This window comes from Zychaea mexicana, assembly GCF_025766255.1.
Source record: "Zychaea mexicana strain RSA 1403 chromosome Unknown BDB00scaffold_87, whole genome shotgun sequence".
NCBI classification, from domain to species: Eukaryota; Fungi; Mucoromycota; class Mucoromycetes; order Mucorales; family Lichtheimiaceae; genus Zychaea; species Zychaea mexicana.
This window is the reverse complement of record NW_026516750.1, coordinates 78032-92157: the sequence shown is the minus strand read 5'-3', so window position 1 is coordinate 92157 and position 14126 is coordinate 78032. Positions and strand designations below refer to the sequence as shown.

General features: G+C 44.4%; 4 protein-coding genes across 4 annotated transcripts; 2 read left to right on the top strand and 2 right to left on the bottom strand.

Annotated features, from left to right (window-relative positions):
- Positions 1–182: 182 nt before the first annotated feature.
- Positions 183–3631, bottom strand: BDB00DRAFT_876339 (Lipin/Ned1/Smp2-domain-containing protein; the record flags this gene model as incomplete). The annotated part of the gene is made up of 4 exons (XM_053127468.1): positions 183–2914; positions 3009–3054; positions 3123–3278; positions 3443–3631. 4 exons carry the CDS (start codon positions 3629–3631, stop codon positions 183–185), a joined length of 3123 nt encoding a protein of 1040 aa, XP_052975731.1.
- Positions 3632–4602: 971 nt separating this feature from the next.
- Positions 4603–6058, top strand: BDB00DRAFT_770544 (ribosomal RNA adenine methyltransferase KsgA/Erm; the record flags this gene model as incomplete). The annotated part of the gene is made up of 8 exons (XM_053119889.1): positions 4603–4717; positions 4810–4875; positions 4966–5057; positions 5134–5260; positions 5334–5488; positions 5598–5711; positions 5833–5884; positions 5979–6058. The coding sequence occupies 8 exons, from the start codon at positions 4603–4605 to the stop codon at positions 6056–6058; spliced, it is 801 nt and encodes a 266-aa protein (XP_052975730.1).
- Positions 6059–6527: 469 nt separating this feature from the next.
- BDB00DRAFT_876337 (uncharacterized protein) lies at positions 6528–6880 on the bottom strand (the record flags this gene model as incomplete). The annotated part of the gene is made up of 2 exons (XM_053127467.1): positions 6528–6596; positions 6719–6880. The coding sequence occupies 2 exons, from the start codon at positions 6878–6880 to the stop codon at positions 6528–6530; spliced, it is 231 nt and encodes a 76-aa protein (XP_052975729.1).
- A 1182-nt stretch (positions 6881–8062) lies between these two features.
- Positions 8063–10891, top strand: BDB00DRAFT_770608 (uncharacterized protein; the record flags this gene model as incomplete). Its single annotated transcript, XM_053119897.1, has 8 exons — positions 8063–8280; positions 8361–8484; positions 8578–8773; positions 8865–9086; positions 9241–10064; positions 10151–10232; positions 10316–10458; positions 10541–10891. 8 exons carry the CDS (start codon positions 8063–8065, stop codon positions 10889–10891), a joined length of 2160 nt encoding a protein of 719 aa, XP_052975728.1.
- Positions 10892–14126: the final 3235 nt, after the last annotated feature.

Below are 14126 nucleotides of genomic sequence, written 5' to 3'. Positions count from 1 at the left end.
ATGGTGGAGATGGGTTGCAAAGAAAAAGGTAGAGAATAACGAAGGATGATTATGCTGTACATACAAACAGGTGGTGGTGGCAGTGGTGATAAAATTATATATTAGTTGCAGAAATAATCTAATACAGTAGTACACATTAAAGAATGCGTGTGTGGAGTGACTTGATGGAGTGTGCATGAAGTTTATATGAATGGGATGTTGTCCATATCGATTTCGTCTGCAATCGCGTCCAGCGTGGAGTCAAACGCATCGTCGTCGGCTTCTTCATAGTCTTCGTACGTTGTTGAACTGACATTTGTCGTGGATTTGCTTGCAAACGTGCGCGAGAAGACACCGCCCAGTACCTTGTTTACAATACCACCGGATGAACCATCGACGGGTGTGGTTGGATCGTCGGTTGAAGCAACGCTTGTCAGCGGCGAGGATGGCTCGATCGGACTGCCCACGACAGGCGGCGGGGTTGTTGCCGAATGCCGAGCAGGAGGTGACGAAGATAACGGAGAATAGGTTGTGGTTGTTGACAAGGCTGGCGTGCTCGAAGAAGCTGCGATTTTAAGACTGGAGGAGGAGGGATATGCGGGTATTGCAGTCGCTGCTGCTGTTATTGAAGCCGTTGATGATAATGACGTTGATGAGGATGTTGTTGTTGTTGTTGTCGATGATCTTGAAGTGAAGCTGCGCAAGATACCACGCTGGCGAGAGGGTGGTGGGGTAGAAGCGACCACAGATTGGGGCGGTAGCGCGGATGGATCGGAGACGATGGGTTTCGGCTTGGTTTTAGGAGAGGTTGGGGTTGGTTGAGTTTCTTCATCAGGCAGCTCAATTTCCGGCAACGGCGCTTTCCAAAAATTATAGTCGCTAAATTCCTCATGGATCGCCTTGTTGATGGGCGGGAAAATCTGGTCCACCAGGTCATTCAAGTGCAAGTAAGAAGACTTGAAGCCGGTCAAAAGCTCCAGCTTGAGCTCACCGTTCGCATCAATCGTGAATATGCGCGATGCAGGCACGTCAACGCTTCGGTACGATATCGCATCGGTGATTCGGTTGCCAAAACCCGCATAAAAGGGGTTTTTACCGCCAAACAGACGCAGCACGTCGCGCAAGCAGGCCATCTTGAACACCTCGGGCTTGCGCATGATCACTTCGCGGTGGAACGATGTGAACAGACGGTCTGGAGACATGATGACGGGGCCCTCGGGCAGCTGGTATTGGTTCTGTTGTACCCTTTGCAAGTAGTCGCGTGTCGAGTCGGCCTGGCCAATGGCTCGGCTGGTCAGGTACAAAAACTGATACCCATTCTTTTCAACGTCCGTATATAACTTGGCCACGCCCGTGTGCGTCCAGTCTTTGCCAATGAAATTAAACATGTGGCCCAGGGCATCCGACTTGGTGATCGTGCCGTCAATGTCGGATATCACAATGTTCACATCATAGTCCCAAAAGAACACCTTGGCCGTGCACGTTGCCTTGCCTTGGTAGGCAGACGTCACTGAAAAGCACACATTGTTGGCTCCCTTCTTCAGATTCAGACTTTTGAGCTGCTCCGATGTCAGTCGAAGCGTCTTGGCATAGTTCTTGACAGGGAAATCGAGCGGCTCTTCATCGGGATGCGTGTGGTTGGGAGACCAGCCAACAGAGGTCGTTTTGGTAGTCGTCGTGAATGTCGTCGTCTCATTGGCCTCTGTTTCTGTTGCTGTTGCTGCTGCTGCTGCTATTGACAACATGTCACCCGCAGCACCCTCCACGGATGGTGTCATTGCTGGTGTGCTTGCAACAGAAGGTGCAGCTCCTCCACCTGCGGCGATGGATGATCGACTCAGCCATTGTCGCCAACCACGACCGAACGAGTAGGTATCCCTGCTGTCGGACACTTGTTGCTGTGTCGGATCCTCTTGAACAGCATCGGCTACTTCAGCCAGCGGCTTGCGGAACAGCAATAATGAGGTGAACAAGGGGCCAGCGTGGCTGGAAGCATAATAGCGGTTGCGGTGTCGGAATACCAAGCGACGATCGTTGAGCAGATTGGGATTGTGGACAAAGTTGTCATAGGTGAGTTGCTCCTTGTCAAAGATCTCTGCGTTCTTTTCCTCATCAGAGCCCAATGCAACAAGGCTACATAAGCTCAGCTCGATCCGATAAGTCTCCCCAGGCGTAAGTTTGATGTCATTTATTTGCTGCTGGAGTGCTTCTTGTGGTTGCTCCTCTAATGATCCAAGTTCTTTCTCTTCAGCAGCAGCAGTGGTGGTGGCTGCTGTAACAGCTTCGGTGCTAGACCCATTGATGCCTTGTTCTTCTTGAGCTGACTGTTTCTCCTCCTCTACTCCTTTTTTCGCCGTCGTGTCTACTTGGAGCGAAGCTAATGATCGCTCGACTTCAGTAGTTGGCGTTGCTAATAAATCCTCTGCCTTGATCTTGTCGTCATCGTTCTCGGTCTTGTAGCCAGCAATATCCAAGAAGATCGACTCTGCATCGCCCTGGCGAGGCGATGTGGGTTCCGTGGGAGCGTTCCGAGTGTGGACAGAAGTGTGTGTAACATCCATCCAAGTGCTGTAAATGTCTCCGTCAGCGGGGCGAACGATGAATGTTTCCTTGGCAACGGTCGTGCTAGTGATGGCTTCAGGAATGCAGCGCTCGAGAAGAGTGGCGCCGTCTTCCATGGGATACACATCGTTCTGTGCTTCATGGGTCGCGTTATCCGAGTCCTTAATATTGTCGCCTTGATCATGTTGCTGCTCCTGCGCTTGTTGTTGTTGTTGTTGCAGGAATGGGTCCATCTTTGTCACGACTTTATCGACTTGCTCTTCAATGATCATTTTGGGCGACTGAAGTTCTGCTGGGATCCGTAATGTTGTGTGCTTCTTGTCTGTTTCGTCATCGAAGCCATCTGCTGCTACGTCATTTGATTTTTGTTGATCTAATAGAGCGCACATTACACAGGAGCAACATGTGAGTATTTCTGATAGTTAGACAAGAGTAATCCGCCCAAATGTTGTAAGAGGCATCATTACCTTTTGTGGGGGTTTTCGATTCGCCAATATCGAGATAGGGCGGTTCCTGTATTAGTGAGTGTTTTAGTATTATTTATATCACCATTGATCACATCAACTAGTCACTAGTAGTACCTCATCTTCTTGGGTCTCTTCTTCAGCTTGCATGATGGGCGACGTCTGGAACTCTTCAGGTACTTCATGCTCTGTCTCAAAGACGAAAAAGGCCTCGCCAGCCTCACCCAATTTCATCATGTACGGTATTACCTGGCCGTTAATTTCGATCTCGACCTAGCAAAATCATTATTGTTAGCTCTTTGCCCTGGGAACTCTTTATTTCGTTAATGCAGCAAAAAGAAAAAATGGGGCAAGTCTCGTCGTTGCCTTTGTCCCCCCCAGGCCCCAATACCCCTACATGTCAAAAAAAAAGAGCAGTAGTAGCTCCGATAATGTACCTTTTTCTCTTGAGGCATTAATAAGGAAAGTTTGCCGAACCGAACATGGAACGGGGAACAAGCAAGTTCACCGTTCTGTTGTCGGACAACGACAATGTCAATCGCACCCGACAGTGTGGCCGGATTTATGTCATTGTAGAACTGATGGACAGTGGTGATGAGATTGCTGATACGGCCGACGTATTCCATAGTGGTGTGGTGTCGTAGTTGTTGCTGTTGGTTATTCGCGTGCTCGCGTGCGCTCCTTTTCTTTCTTCTCCCGTTCGTTTAATTGTGGTTCCCGTTACAGTCCCTCCTAGTTTGAGAAGAGCCGGAGGACAAAGACAGGATGCGTTGGGAGAGGGTGGCGGAAAAGAGGGTGACTCTCGGAAAAGAAGAAGAAGGGTAAAAGAAAGAAAAAGTCTCTCGGCCTTAATTATAGAGCGAGTTGCTTGTTTTAGCAGTCTGAGTTTGCTCGTACTACTCCACGTGAAGGTTTGCGCCATGGTGTGTGTTGTTGTTTTCTTCGACAACGTAAAGCAGTACACACATGTGCATCGGACATACGTTACACCAAGGATGGCGCCGCTCTTCCCTTCCCGCCAAAGGTCTTCTTGACAGGTGGAGCTGATCATTGCCGCTCTTATTTTAGCATGTACCCTGTTTCGAATGTGTCATCATCATGCTTCCCACGTTTTCCGTACTTCTTCCTAGCTTTTATATGCTTTGTTTCTTTCTCTGATTTGTACAGCCGCTTTCGAGTCTGTAACTTGTAAGACAAGATGAATGCTAAATGTATTGTTGTGGTTACAGGTGTACCCAGCCGAAGCCTTTTTTTGTAAATGTTTTCATTGTATCTGTTTCTGCAACAAAGAAAATAAGATGCATAGCCTTAGGATGGCGTCGATTGACGTCAGTGCGATCACTATACTTAACTTATTACTGCAACCAGCCTCCTTTCCACTATTTGAGTTTCATGAAGAGCTGAGCCATGTGATCCTCCTAGACTTGCATTTAAAAAGACAAGGTCCGTTTGCTCGTTTTTTTTTACGAGAGCATATCAATTTAATTTTCGGCCACGCCCCTGTCAGAATTCTATATCTGGGAGTTTTGCAACGAAAAAAAAGTTTTCGGTGTTATCATTTTTGTATAGGTCTATTCCTGCACATAATTTAAAAATAATGAGAAGGCTTCCATTACTAAAACTTCCAGAACTCAACGAATGGAACACGACGTTCAGACCCAAGGGCTCATTACTTTCTCCTCGAGCAACGCTTGCCAATGTCAAAACTGCACGTATGTATACATGTAACTAGTGGGCGGAATTCCCTGTTTTGACATTGTAATTTTTTTTAATATGCTTATGTTTATACAATAAATCGTTATAGAAATGGCCCTGAAAAAGTTAAAAATTGCAAATCCACGAGATGTTACAGCTGTGGAGCTATATCCTGGTAAGGTGGCAGGCTATCAGAGTTGTACTGGGTGTCATGCGGAAAGAAAACATGACTTTTACTAAACCCGTTTTCTTAAACATACGAAAGGACTTGGTGCGTGGACAAGTGGCATGGTCCAGGCTGGATTCAAGCGTATCATTACTGTTGAGAACAATGCCAAATACGCAAAGTGGATGTCTGTATGTTGAAATTCTATTATCGAGAAATTACGCGATACTGGAGTTCTAAAACAAATCTGTGGGGTGAAATATATAGGATATGGCAAAAGAGTCAAAAGGCGTGATCGAATTGTTGAAGAAGGATGGTTACGACTGGGATACTTACCTCGAACTCAAAAAACCAAATTATATTGGCGATATAGCTGATACTGATTGGAGTCGAGGTATATTGTCTGTCTACCTCTTTTGGGATTATTTGTATTGGGATAAGAAGGAACTCTAAAAACTTTATTCTAGTTCATCCACATTTATTCTTCACCGGCACGTTGCCAAGATCATCAAGGGGTGAACAGCTATTAGCCCAGTTTGCTTCGTGTATCAGTAATCGGATGGCAATGCATTCTAACGGTCGTATCCAGATGGCCATGTGGATGCCAGAGCAATTGTATCAGGTGAGTGGTGGCGTTTGAGAGGGGGGAATAAAGAGTACCATCAGTAATGATGGTGGTATGACTTAGCACGTGGAGAATTGAAATGTCTTTTTACTTTTGCTTAATGTAGAAATTTACAGCACCACCAGGGTCAATGGCGCGTTGCAAGATGAGCATCGTTATCGAAGCCTGTGCAAGTGTGGAATGTGTGTATGTCACTGAGCCAAGTGGAATGTTCCCAAATGTAAGAACACAATCTTAGGACGGGAAGGGTAAAAAGCATCGTACACTTTCAAGTGTTGGTAGCCAAGTGTTGGTAGCGAAGATACATAGAAGACAAACTGACAGGCTATCCTTATGTATAGATGCCATACTATCTTGTTAATGTTTTGCCTAACGAGAAGCGACGGATTACTGGTAAGTATCTCGAGTCTCACTTAAAAGCATATCAAATTTCCCTCTACGTTGTTGTCCACAACACCCTAACTTTTGAAATTGTGATTCATGATAGCACAATGGGATGTGTTTGAATATGTATTGAAGCATTTGTTTGTCATGCAACGTCAACCGCTGGCCAAGATGATAAAGTAAGTGCCCCTTCTTCTTCATCTCCTCCCGCTTTCCTCCCATCAACACGATTTCTTTGAAATATGTGTATAGTTCCATACACTAATCATGGCGGTTTTCTATATATTTTTTGCAGGACACTTGGTCCCGGTGCTGAAATTCTTCTCGACCGATTATCCTTTGATGCGCGTGTCGAAGTGGGTGATATGACTGTTGAGCAGTTGGATGAGGTTGCGATCAAATTCGATCAATGGCCGTTGCGTCCGCGAGTATTGTTCGAATTCGACTTTTCATAAATCATGTGTATATCCAACTATTTTGTAATTATAATAATAACAATCATAATAAAAATAAACCATAGAGAGAGCACGTTCCTGCCACAAAATAAGCAGAATCATAATAGGATGAGCACACCACTGGTGTTACTTTTTCGCGTGTATTGTATGTGCTGGAATATAACGTTTCTAAAAAGGGTCGACGCTTCAAGTTTTGTTTATTGAGATTCGGGTTTCTGATTGTTCATTTCAGCCTTGGTTTGTGATGCGGTAAGATTCCACTTGCCCTATAAAAATGCATTTAAAATAGTAAGGTAAGTAAGTAAAATGCCCTTCAAAAAAAAACTTTCCGTTTCCGTTTATATATAGAAACTCGCACTGAATTTCACATGTATATATGTATATATACCTGGGTCGCGTAGGCCAAAGCGGTCAAACCAACGGGAACAATGGCGAGCCAAACGAGGGAGCGTCTTGTGTTTCTCTTGTTCCAGCCAAAGTAAAGATGGGTGTTTTCACGGAGATGGGCCCATCGTTCAATTGCAGGATCGAGCTTGATGTCGTGACCCATTTTTGTAGACTTTTATATGTAAAGGTTGGTTGTTGGTATTTTTGCTTTTTATTCCCTTGCTGTCTCGAACATTGAATAGTCGTGACTGCTGTATTCAGTCGAACCAGATTTGCAAGCTGCTTTGTGTAACCCCAAGCTCAAAAATGCCATGGATAATGAATGTCTTTTCGGTGTGTCTTGTACTGCTAGATGATGATGTTTTATGTGTAGTATTACTCGTTTTCATTTAATAACATAATGTGTTTTCGAGTTAAATAGCAAACTGCTGCTGCTGAAGTCTAGTTAGGTGAGGATGACAAGAAACATCAATAGCACGCAGACAACAAAAGTAAGCTCTGATTAACCATGATCCTACTAATGCTGTATCGCTTTATACGCTTCCAGAATAATTTAAGCATTCGCGTACTACTATTAGAAGCAGCTATGAAAATACATAGCTATTATCGTACCCATTTACCCTTCTACAACCATACTAGATTGTCCTTGTCAGGGTGGTAATTATAGAGCGGACCAATTATAGAAAGTACATAATCATGTAATTGACAAATCCACACAATGACATAGTTCTTGGATAGAACACGCTATAGTGCATATTAATATTGGTGTAGCTCGCTGTTGGCCAAATGCTATGGTCAATAAGTTAGCAGCTCTTGATAGACGGTGTGGCATATAACCATTTATATAAAAGACTCCATGCATGAAATTGACTTGTTTCGGAATATCAAACCCTGCATTTCACGCCTTTCTTTTTTTTTTTTGCTCTTCTTTTTCTTTGTATGTAACACTATGGCAAAACGCGGTACTAAAAGAGCCAACGATCAACCAGAAACCGAACCTACAAAACGACGATCAACGCGATCATCTACGCGTCTAAAAAGTTCATCCAAGAATAATGATTCGCCTGCGGAATCCTCAAAACGGCGACAAACGAGACGACAGAAAGCCGCTTCAACCACCACTGGTGCCGATCACGGCCGCCGCAGCAGCAGCAGTAATGACAATAACAAAAACCACCGCCCTGACAAAGGTGCTGAGACTAAGATTCGCAAGGGCAAACAGCGAGCTTATACTCAAGACGATGAATTAGCTGAACAGTTCATGCAAGCTGAAGAGAATGAAGCGAACAGGGGAGGTAGAGATTTCAAAAACATGGCAACTGCACCTTCTTCACCACCTATACCCATGGTTATAAACGAGCAAGATCAAGAAGATAGCGACAGTGATATGGATGATGAAGACAATATTGATTGGGAGGATGTTAAAGTCCCTGAACAACAAGTGATTTCATCACAACAACAACAGCAACAGCAAGAAGACGGCAGTACTGGTTATAAAACCCAAGAGGCGTCTCAGTATAAGGACGTTGAAGTTGTGTTCGAGGCGCCACGTGCAGTGTTAAAGTAAGAGCTTACTAGCATTAGCCATGTTCTGCAGGATGGATAGTGATAGACTTATGCAGCAACGTTTTGTGGACATGTAGAAAATCAAAGTGGCAAGCGGAATACGATCGAAGTTTACGTGAAGCAATGCATCATAGTCATGTCATGCTGCTGATTGGACATTATATGATAAGGAACGCGTGGTGCGCGTCCAACGAAGTACAAGTAAGATTATGTCTTTTCTCCTTCTAAACCAATCCAAAACATTTCCATTGTTGAAAGTACGAACGTATGACTGACAACGCGCTAATATTAAAGGCTGTCTGTTTATCGGTGGTTCCAGACCATATTCAAAAACAATGCGGTCGAAAGGATGAATCAGAAAAGGATTTTGAAACAGGGGTTAAATGGCTACTAACATGGTGGCGCGAGTATTTTACGCTTGTTGGTGCCGGTTTGGTAACGCGAGCATATGATGACTACGCGTTCTTAAAAAGCGCTGATTTGACAGCGGGTAACTTTGTAAGTATTTTGCTGTCTTCTTGTGTGGTATGCTTATAATGTACACAGTTGCTGATACATACATTTTTTAAAGCCTATTTTAGGAACGTTGGAAAAGCATGATATGGTGGATGGTGAGAATATCCCGTCGGCCATGGAGTTTATCGACAAGTTAGTTTCCCAGGAAGGTTTTCGAGACACATCTGGCGAGCTTTTTGTCGCTATACTACGTGCACTGTCATTTGATGCGCGACTTGTTTGCTCACTACAGCCTTTACCGTATCGGATACCAACCAACAAGCGGAAAGAGCCCTCAGTAGAACCAGGTAAGAATTCAATTATCACAAGCATTACTACGTACTCAAAGGAAAGGAAAACGGGACATTGACTTTAGCTATATATTCTCAACGCACAAAACACAAACACAAATGCACTTGTATACACTATGGCTGATTATGAAACTTTGATTAGAGAATTCAGCTGAAACATCCACTACTACTGAAAAACTCAAATTCCCTATGCGAACTCCTCGACCAAAGTTACAAAAGGACACTACCCTAGATGAAGAGCTGAAAGCGCGCAACGCTAAACCGCCCACCGTGTGGGCCGAGGTGTTTAATCCATTTACAGAGCAGTGGGTCTGTATCGATCCGATTCGCGGCTACTACAACCAGCGCAAATCCATGGAACCGAGTAGCGGAGATCGACGGAACGTCACGTCAATCGTACTTGCTTTTCCAGCAGACCAGGATGGATGTGTTGACGTGACACGCCGCTACACATCCAACATGGGCAAAGCGATGCGATTACGCGAGAAAGAACTCACGAAACGGGAAAAGGAAGGTGGATTCAATTCTTGGTGGGAAGGATGTTATAGGATCATTCAGAGAAAACGCTGGGGTAAGCGTGAAGAAAAAGAACAAGATGAATTGGAAAACTTGAATACGGGGGAGCCTATGCCGACGTCAATAGGTGCATTCAACAATCATCCACTCTATGCTTTGGAACGCCACTTGAAGAAATTTGAAGTGTTGCACCCAAAGGAACCCGTGTTGGGTCATATTCGAGGCGAGTCGATCTATCCGCGGTCGTGTGTCAAGCCGGTGCATACAGCAGAAACGTGGATCAAGCAAGGACGTGTCATAAAGGATGGTGAACAGCCTGTCAAGCGTGTGAATGCAAGAGCAGTAACCATGGAGAGAAAACGAGCGCAGGAGTTGGCCAAGCAAGAAGGCGCGCCGCTACAAGTTGCGTGCTATGGCACATGGCAGACAGATGTTTACAAGCCTCCGCCTGTGGTTGATGTAAGTTATCGAGTCTGTTTTATAGCGTAGGTCTACGGATACAAATCATATACTCATCTAAAATATTATGTTGCTGGAAAATTTAGGGTATTGTTCCAAGAAATGCATATGGAAGAGTTGACCTATACACCCCAGAAATGCTACCGCCTGGAGCAGCTCATATTCCAAGTAAGACTACACTCTTGTGAGCTTGTGGGGGAGGACCATAGCTTACAAAGTATACTTATGCTTGGATTCTCGTAACAATCTAGTCAATGGTATTGCGAAAATTGCTCGACGGTTAGGGATCAATTATGCAGAAGCAGTGGTGGATTTTGAGTTCATCAAACGACGTTCTGTTCCTGTCACAGCTGGCATTGTTGTCGCCAAAGAAAATAAAGCCGTTCTTCTCGAGGTATGTATTCGTCACTAAAGAGGCTACCGGCCATGTCCCCCCTAATTTGTTTAAATAAAACTAAACTTTGAGTAAAAAATAGGCATGGGAAGAGCACCAACATACTGAAGCCACTAAAGCAATAAAAAAACAAGAGAAAGAAGTGTATGGTCGATGGCGAAAGCTTATTTTGGGTACGCTGATCCAAGCTCGACTGGAGCGAGACTATGGTAGTAACAACCCGCCATCATCCTCAACTTCGTCTGTTGCCGATAACAATGATTCGAAAAGTACAACAACAGCAGAGGATGATCACCAAGAGACGCAATGGGAATCTTTCCTGAAGAACCGACACCAAGATCGGCCTAGTGAGGATATAGCTGGTGGAGGTGGAGTTCAGCCTGAAAATTCTGGTGGTGCTGGTGGTGGATTCTTACCAGATGATGATGAATAATATTAAGTACATAGCTATAGCAGTAAACCCTTAATTACAAGCACTTTTTAAATTAAAGCAAGAGTCATTTGCTAATTTCCAAAGGCTCGCCGATAATTTTTCGAGGCCTTATCGGAATCTTTACAAATCGGATGAGATCAGATAAGTATGAATTCCTCAATACTAAATTAACCTGCTGTCGCTTAAATTCCTATCCAAGAAAACATACCTTCCTGAGACAAAGTAATATATTCAGTACACGACATTGATCGAGATAATTATTTAAACGTCTCAATCTATTCTTCGGTAAAAAGAAATATGATTTCTGTACCAAAAAAACTAGTAAAGAGAGAGTAGAGATCAGTTGCAATATACCCATCTTCGTCGTATAACCATCAGTTTAATGTTATGTGATATAAAAAAACGTCAAAGATTATCAAATAAGAACAATGACACACTCTTAGCCGTTGCAATATATAGCAGCGTTTCCAGGGTTCATCGCGAGGAGATGATGCGTCAGCGATCCCCATCCGTGTTCGCCGCCTGATCAAACTCGTAGTGGTAAGCCGTAATACCACACTCAAACGGATACTGGTTCTGTCTCTAGCTCCTGGCCATGCACCCAGAAGATTAGTGATAGAAACAGTGGTTCGGGATTGCTTTGTAAAATACGCTGTCGCGAAAGGCAGCGAAGTGCAGGCGCCACCAATCGATCAACAGAATACCCAAAATATACAATCTTCCGGCTTCTTTGATATATCCCTACAAAACGATCGCTTATTCTATGGAAGGAACCACAATATGATCAAATCAACTTATAAGTTTATGCCGCGCTTTTTCTCGATCATAACCCTTAAATTAATTGATAAAACTTACTATGCGACCGCTGATCAAGACCGAAGGAAACTCCAGGCACGTGAAAATCTCCAGTAGAAAGCGCCTACATCCAAGCGAAGAAGAGTCAGTTATACGCGTTTCCTTCAATCGCACACACAAAACCAAATTTCTCCTCTACATACCTGAGAATGATTCGATGCCTTCCCTTACGCTCTGATATTAAGTTGAGCGAGATCCTACAAAACCTTGGTGCAACAGCTGTGGTTATCCAGTTTTAGCATCGGAGAGGAACGATGGCTCACCATTTTGCGCTCGCATTCCTGTACTGCTCAGCGACTGTCCAGAATTACGCAATGTCTATTTCGCATATTCACAATCAACGACCATAGCAAACATCTCACAGATGAGCAAGGCGACCCGCAGTGGAACGACCGTCGCTCGCCATAGTAGCCATCCCAGGATGAACGGCCAAAAAATCGGAAAACCGGCCCAGCAATAGACTAACATCGGTAAAACCTCATTTGCATGATCTTGCTTTTGGGTAGAAAGAGATGATCGTCATCCACACATACACACGGCAGCACTGGAAGATGACGCGCCCCTAATCACAGACAAAATCAGAAAGTTACACTTGGAGTATATAATGTGTAAGCAAGCAAACCTTCAATTCAATCACTCACCACGTATTTCCAGAACAGATCGTCGCGGCCCATTCACTACCCTCCATTGCTGGAAAGCCATCACCTTTGCTTGGCTTCAGAATTTATCATAGATACAGAAAAAAAAAAGAAAAACAATCATCCCCTCGCTCGCTCTTCAAACGTTTTCTTGTGTATATTTTGCCACTAACCTTTCTCTGTGACGCCTCCTCTTATCCGTGTACGTGACCTCACCATACTGCCCAATCCCGTATGGCTGCCTGCTACGGCGGCATGACCCTGACAGTCATCGCGTTTAGTTGTGGCCGCGCTCCACTGAAATAGTCTCTACGTGTTGCCGACCCGTGCCCCGAACCTAACGTCTATGCGCGGCCGGTGGTCAGTTTATACGAGTCATTTCCAGGACTCAGCAAGCGGTCACAGGGAGTACAGGATCAAGAGGTGGGCGCAGGTCACGATTTACTGGAGAGGTGCATGCGCAATCGAACTTACCATGCTTTCGCTCTTCCACTCGCAAGGTAAACCAAAATTTCTTTCAGGTCTTCCGGCAAAAGAGAAAAAGGTTAGGCATCGCCCAATCCGCGAACCAATCCTGATAAATCTTAACAACTACAGCAACGAAAGCACGTAGAAAAACAAGTCATTAAGAAGTAAATACCAGAAGAATGCTACCCTAGTTGAAGAAGCACAGAAAAAAAGTAATTACCCTGTAGTCGTCACGCATATCCGTCCGCCGTCGCTACTACTACACACGCAAAATCAATGACAATGATTAAAAGAAACGTTGGTGACGCATTGGAAAAAAAAACAAGTTGGAGATCATTGAAATTTGAAAGGTGTTTTTTTTTTGGGGGGGAAGAGAAAGATTAAAGTAGGAGGAAAAACTTACACTGTAAAGGTTCCATAGTACACCGCGTGTGTCAAAAGCAGATTCGCCGACAAGGGTTCATAAAGAAAGCGAATTGCCAATGGAGTATGTGTTAGAAGAAAGAACTCTTTTGAAAGAGCGAGTGAGGAAATGAATGGAGTAACTCGTTCGCGCTTTGCTCTACTTACATGCCCAGTTTTGTTGCCATCACGGTTCTTGTTGAAGAAAGAGACAAGAGTGGTGATGAAAAAACCTTTACTTGACTGCCAAATTACTGAAACAACGACACAACCACTGCGCACTGCCTAAGCCTTTCTGCTTTGCTGCATGGGATATCAAAAAAGAGAGAAAAGAGGTTTACACATACATCGAGTATCTCTAAAAGTCTTCCAGTTTATGCCTCGTCTGCACTACACCCAGGTTTCACCTTGGGACTAAGCTCCGCACCCTTTGCAGGTACCGCTATACTCGCATGGATAAACTAAAGAACCGGATATGTCATGATCCCAAGCAACGTAAACATACCATCATCTTCTTACAACGTTTCAATCGTTATATTATCCACATTATAATGCCTCACATTTTGTTTTACTCCCATGAGTCTAACCAGTATAAGCTTTCTTTTGCTCCTCTTTGTTTATCATACACATCACCGGGGAATGCGGAACCAAATCGGCCTGACCAGTACCTCCGCCTATTGATCCGCATGGTTAAGTAAGCCATCGCTCTCGCTTTGGGATTCGGAAAGAGGCTTCTCATGGCTCCACCCTGGATGAATATTGTCTGCGCGGTCAGCTGTTCTGCCTTCGCGACTTCTCCAGGACAAACGATGATGCTACTCTGTGCGATCTTACTCGAATATGTTGATCACCATTTTAAGCAGCGACTGCTC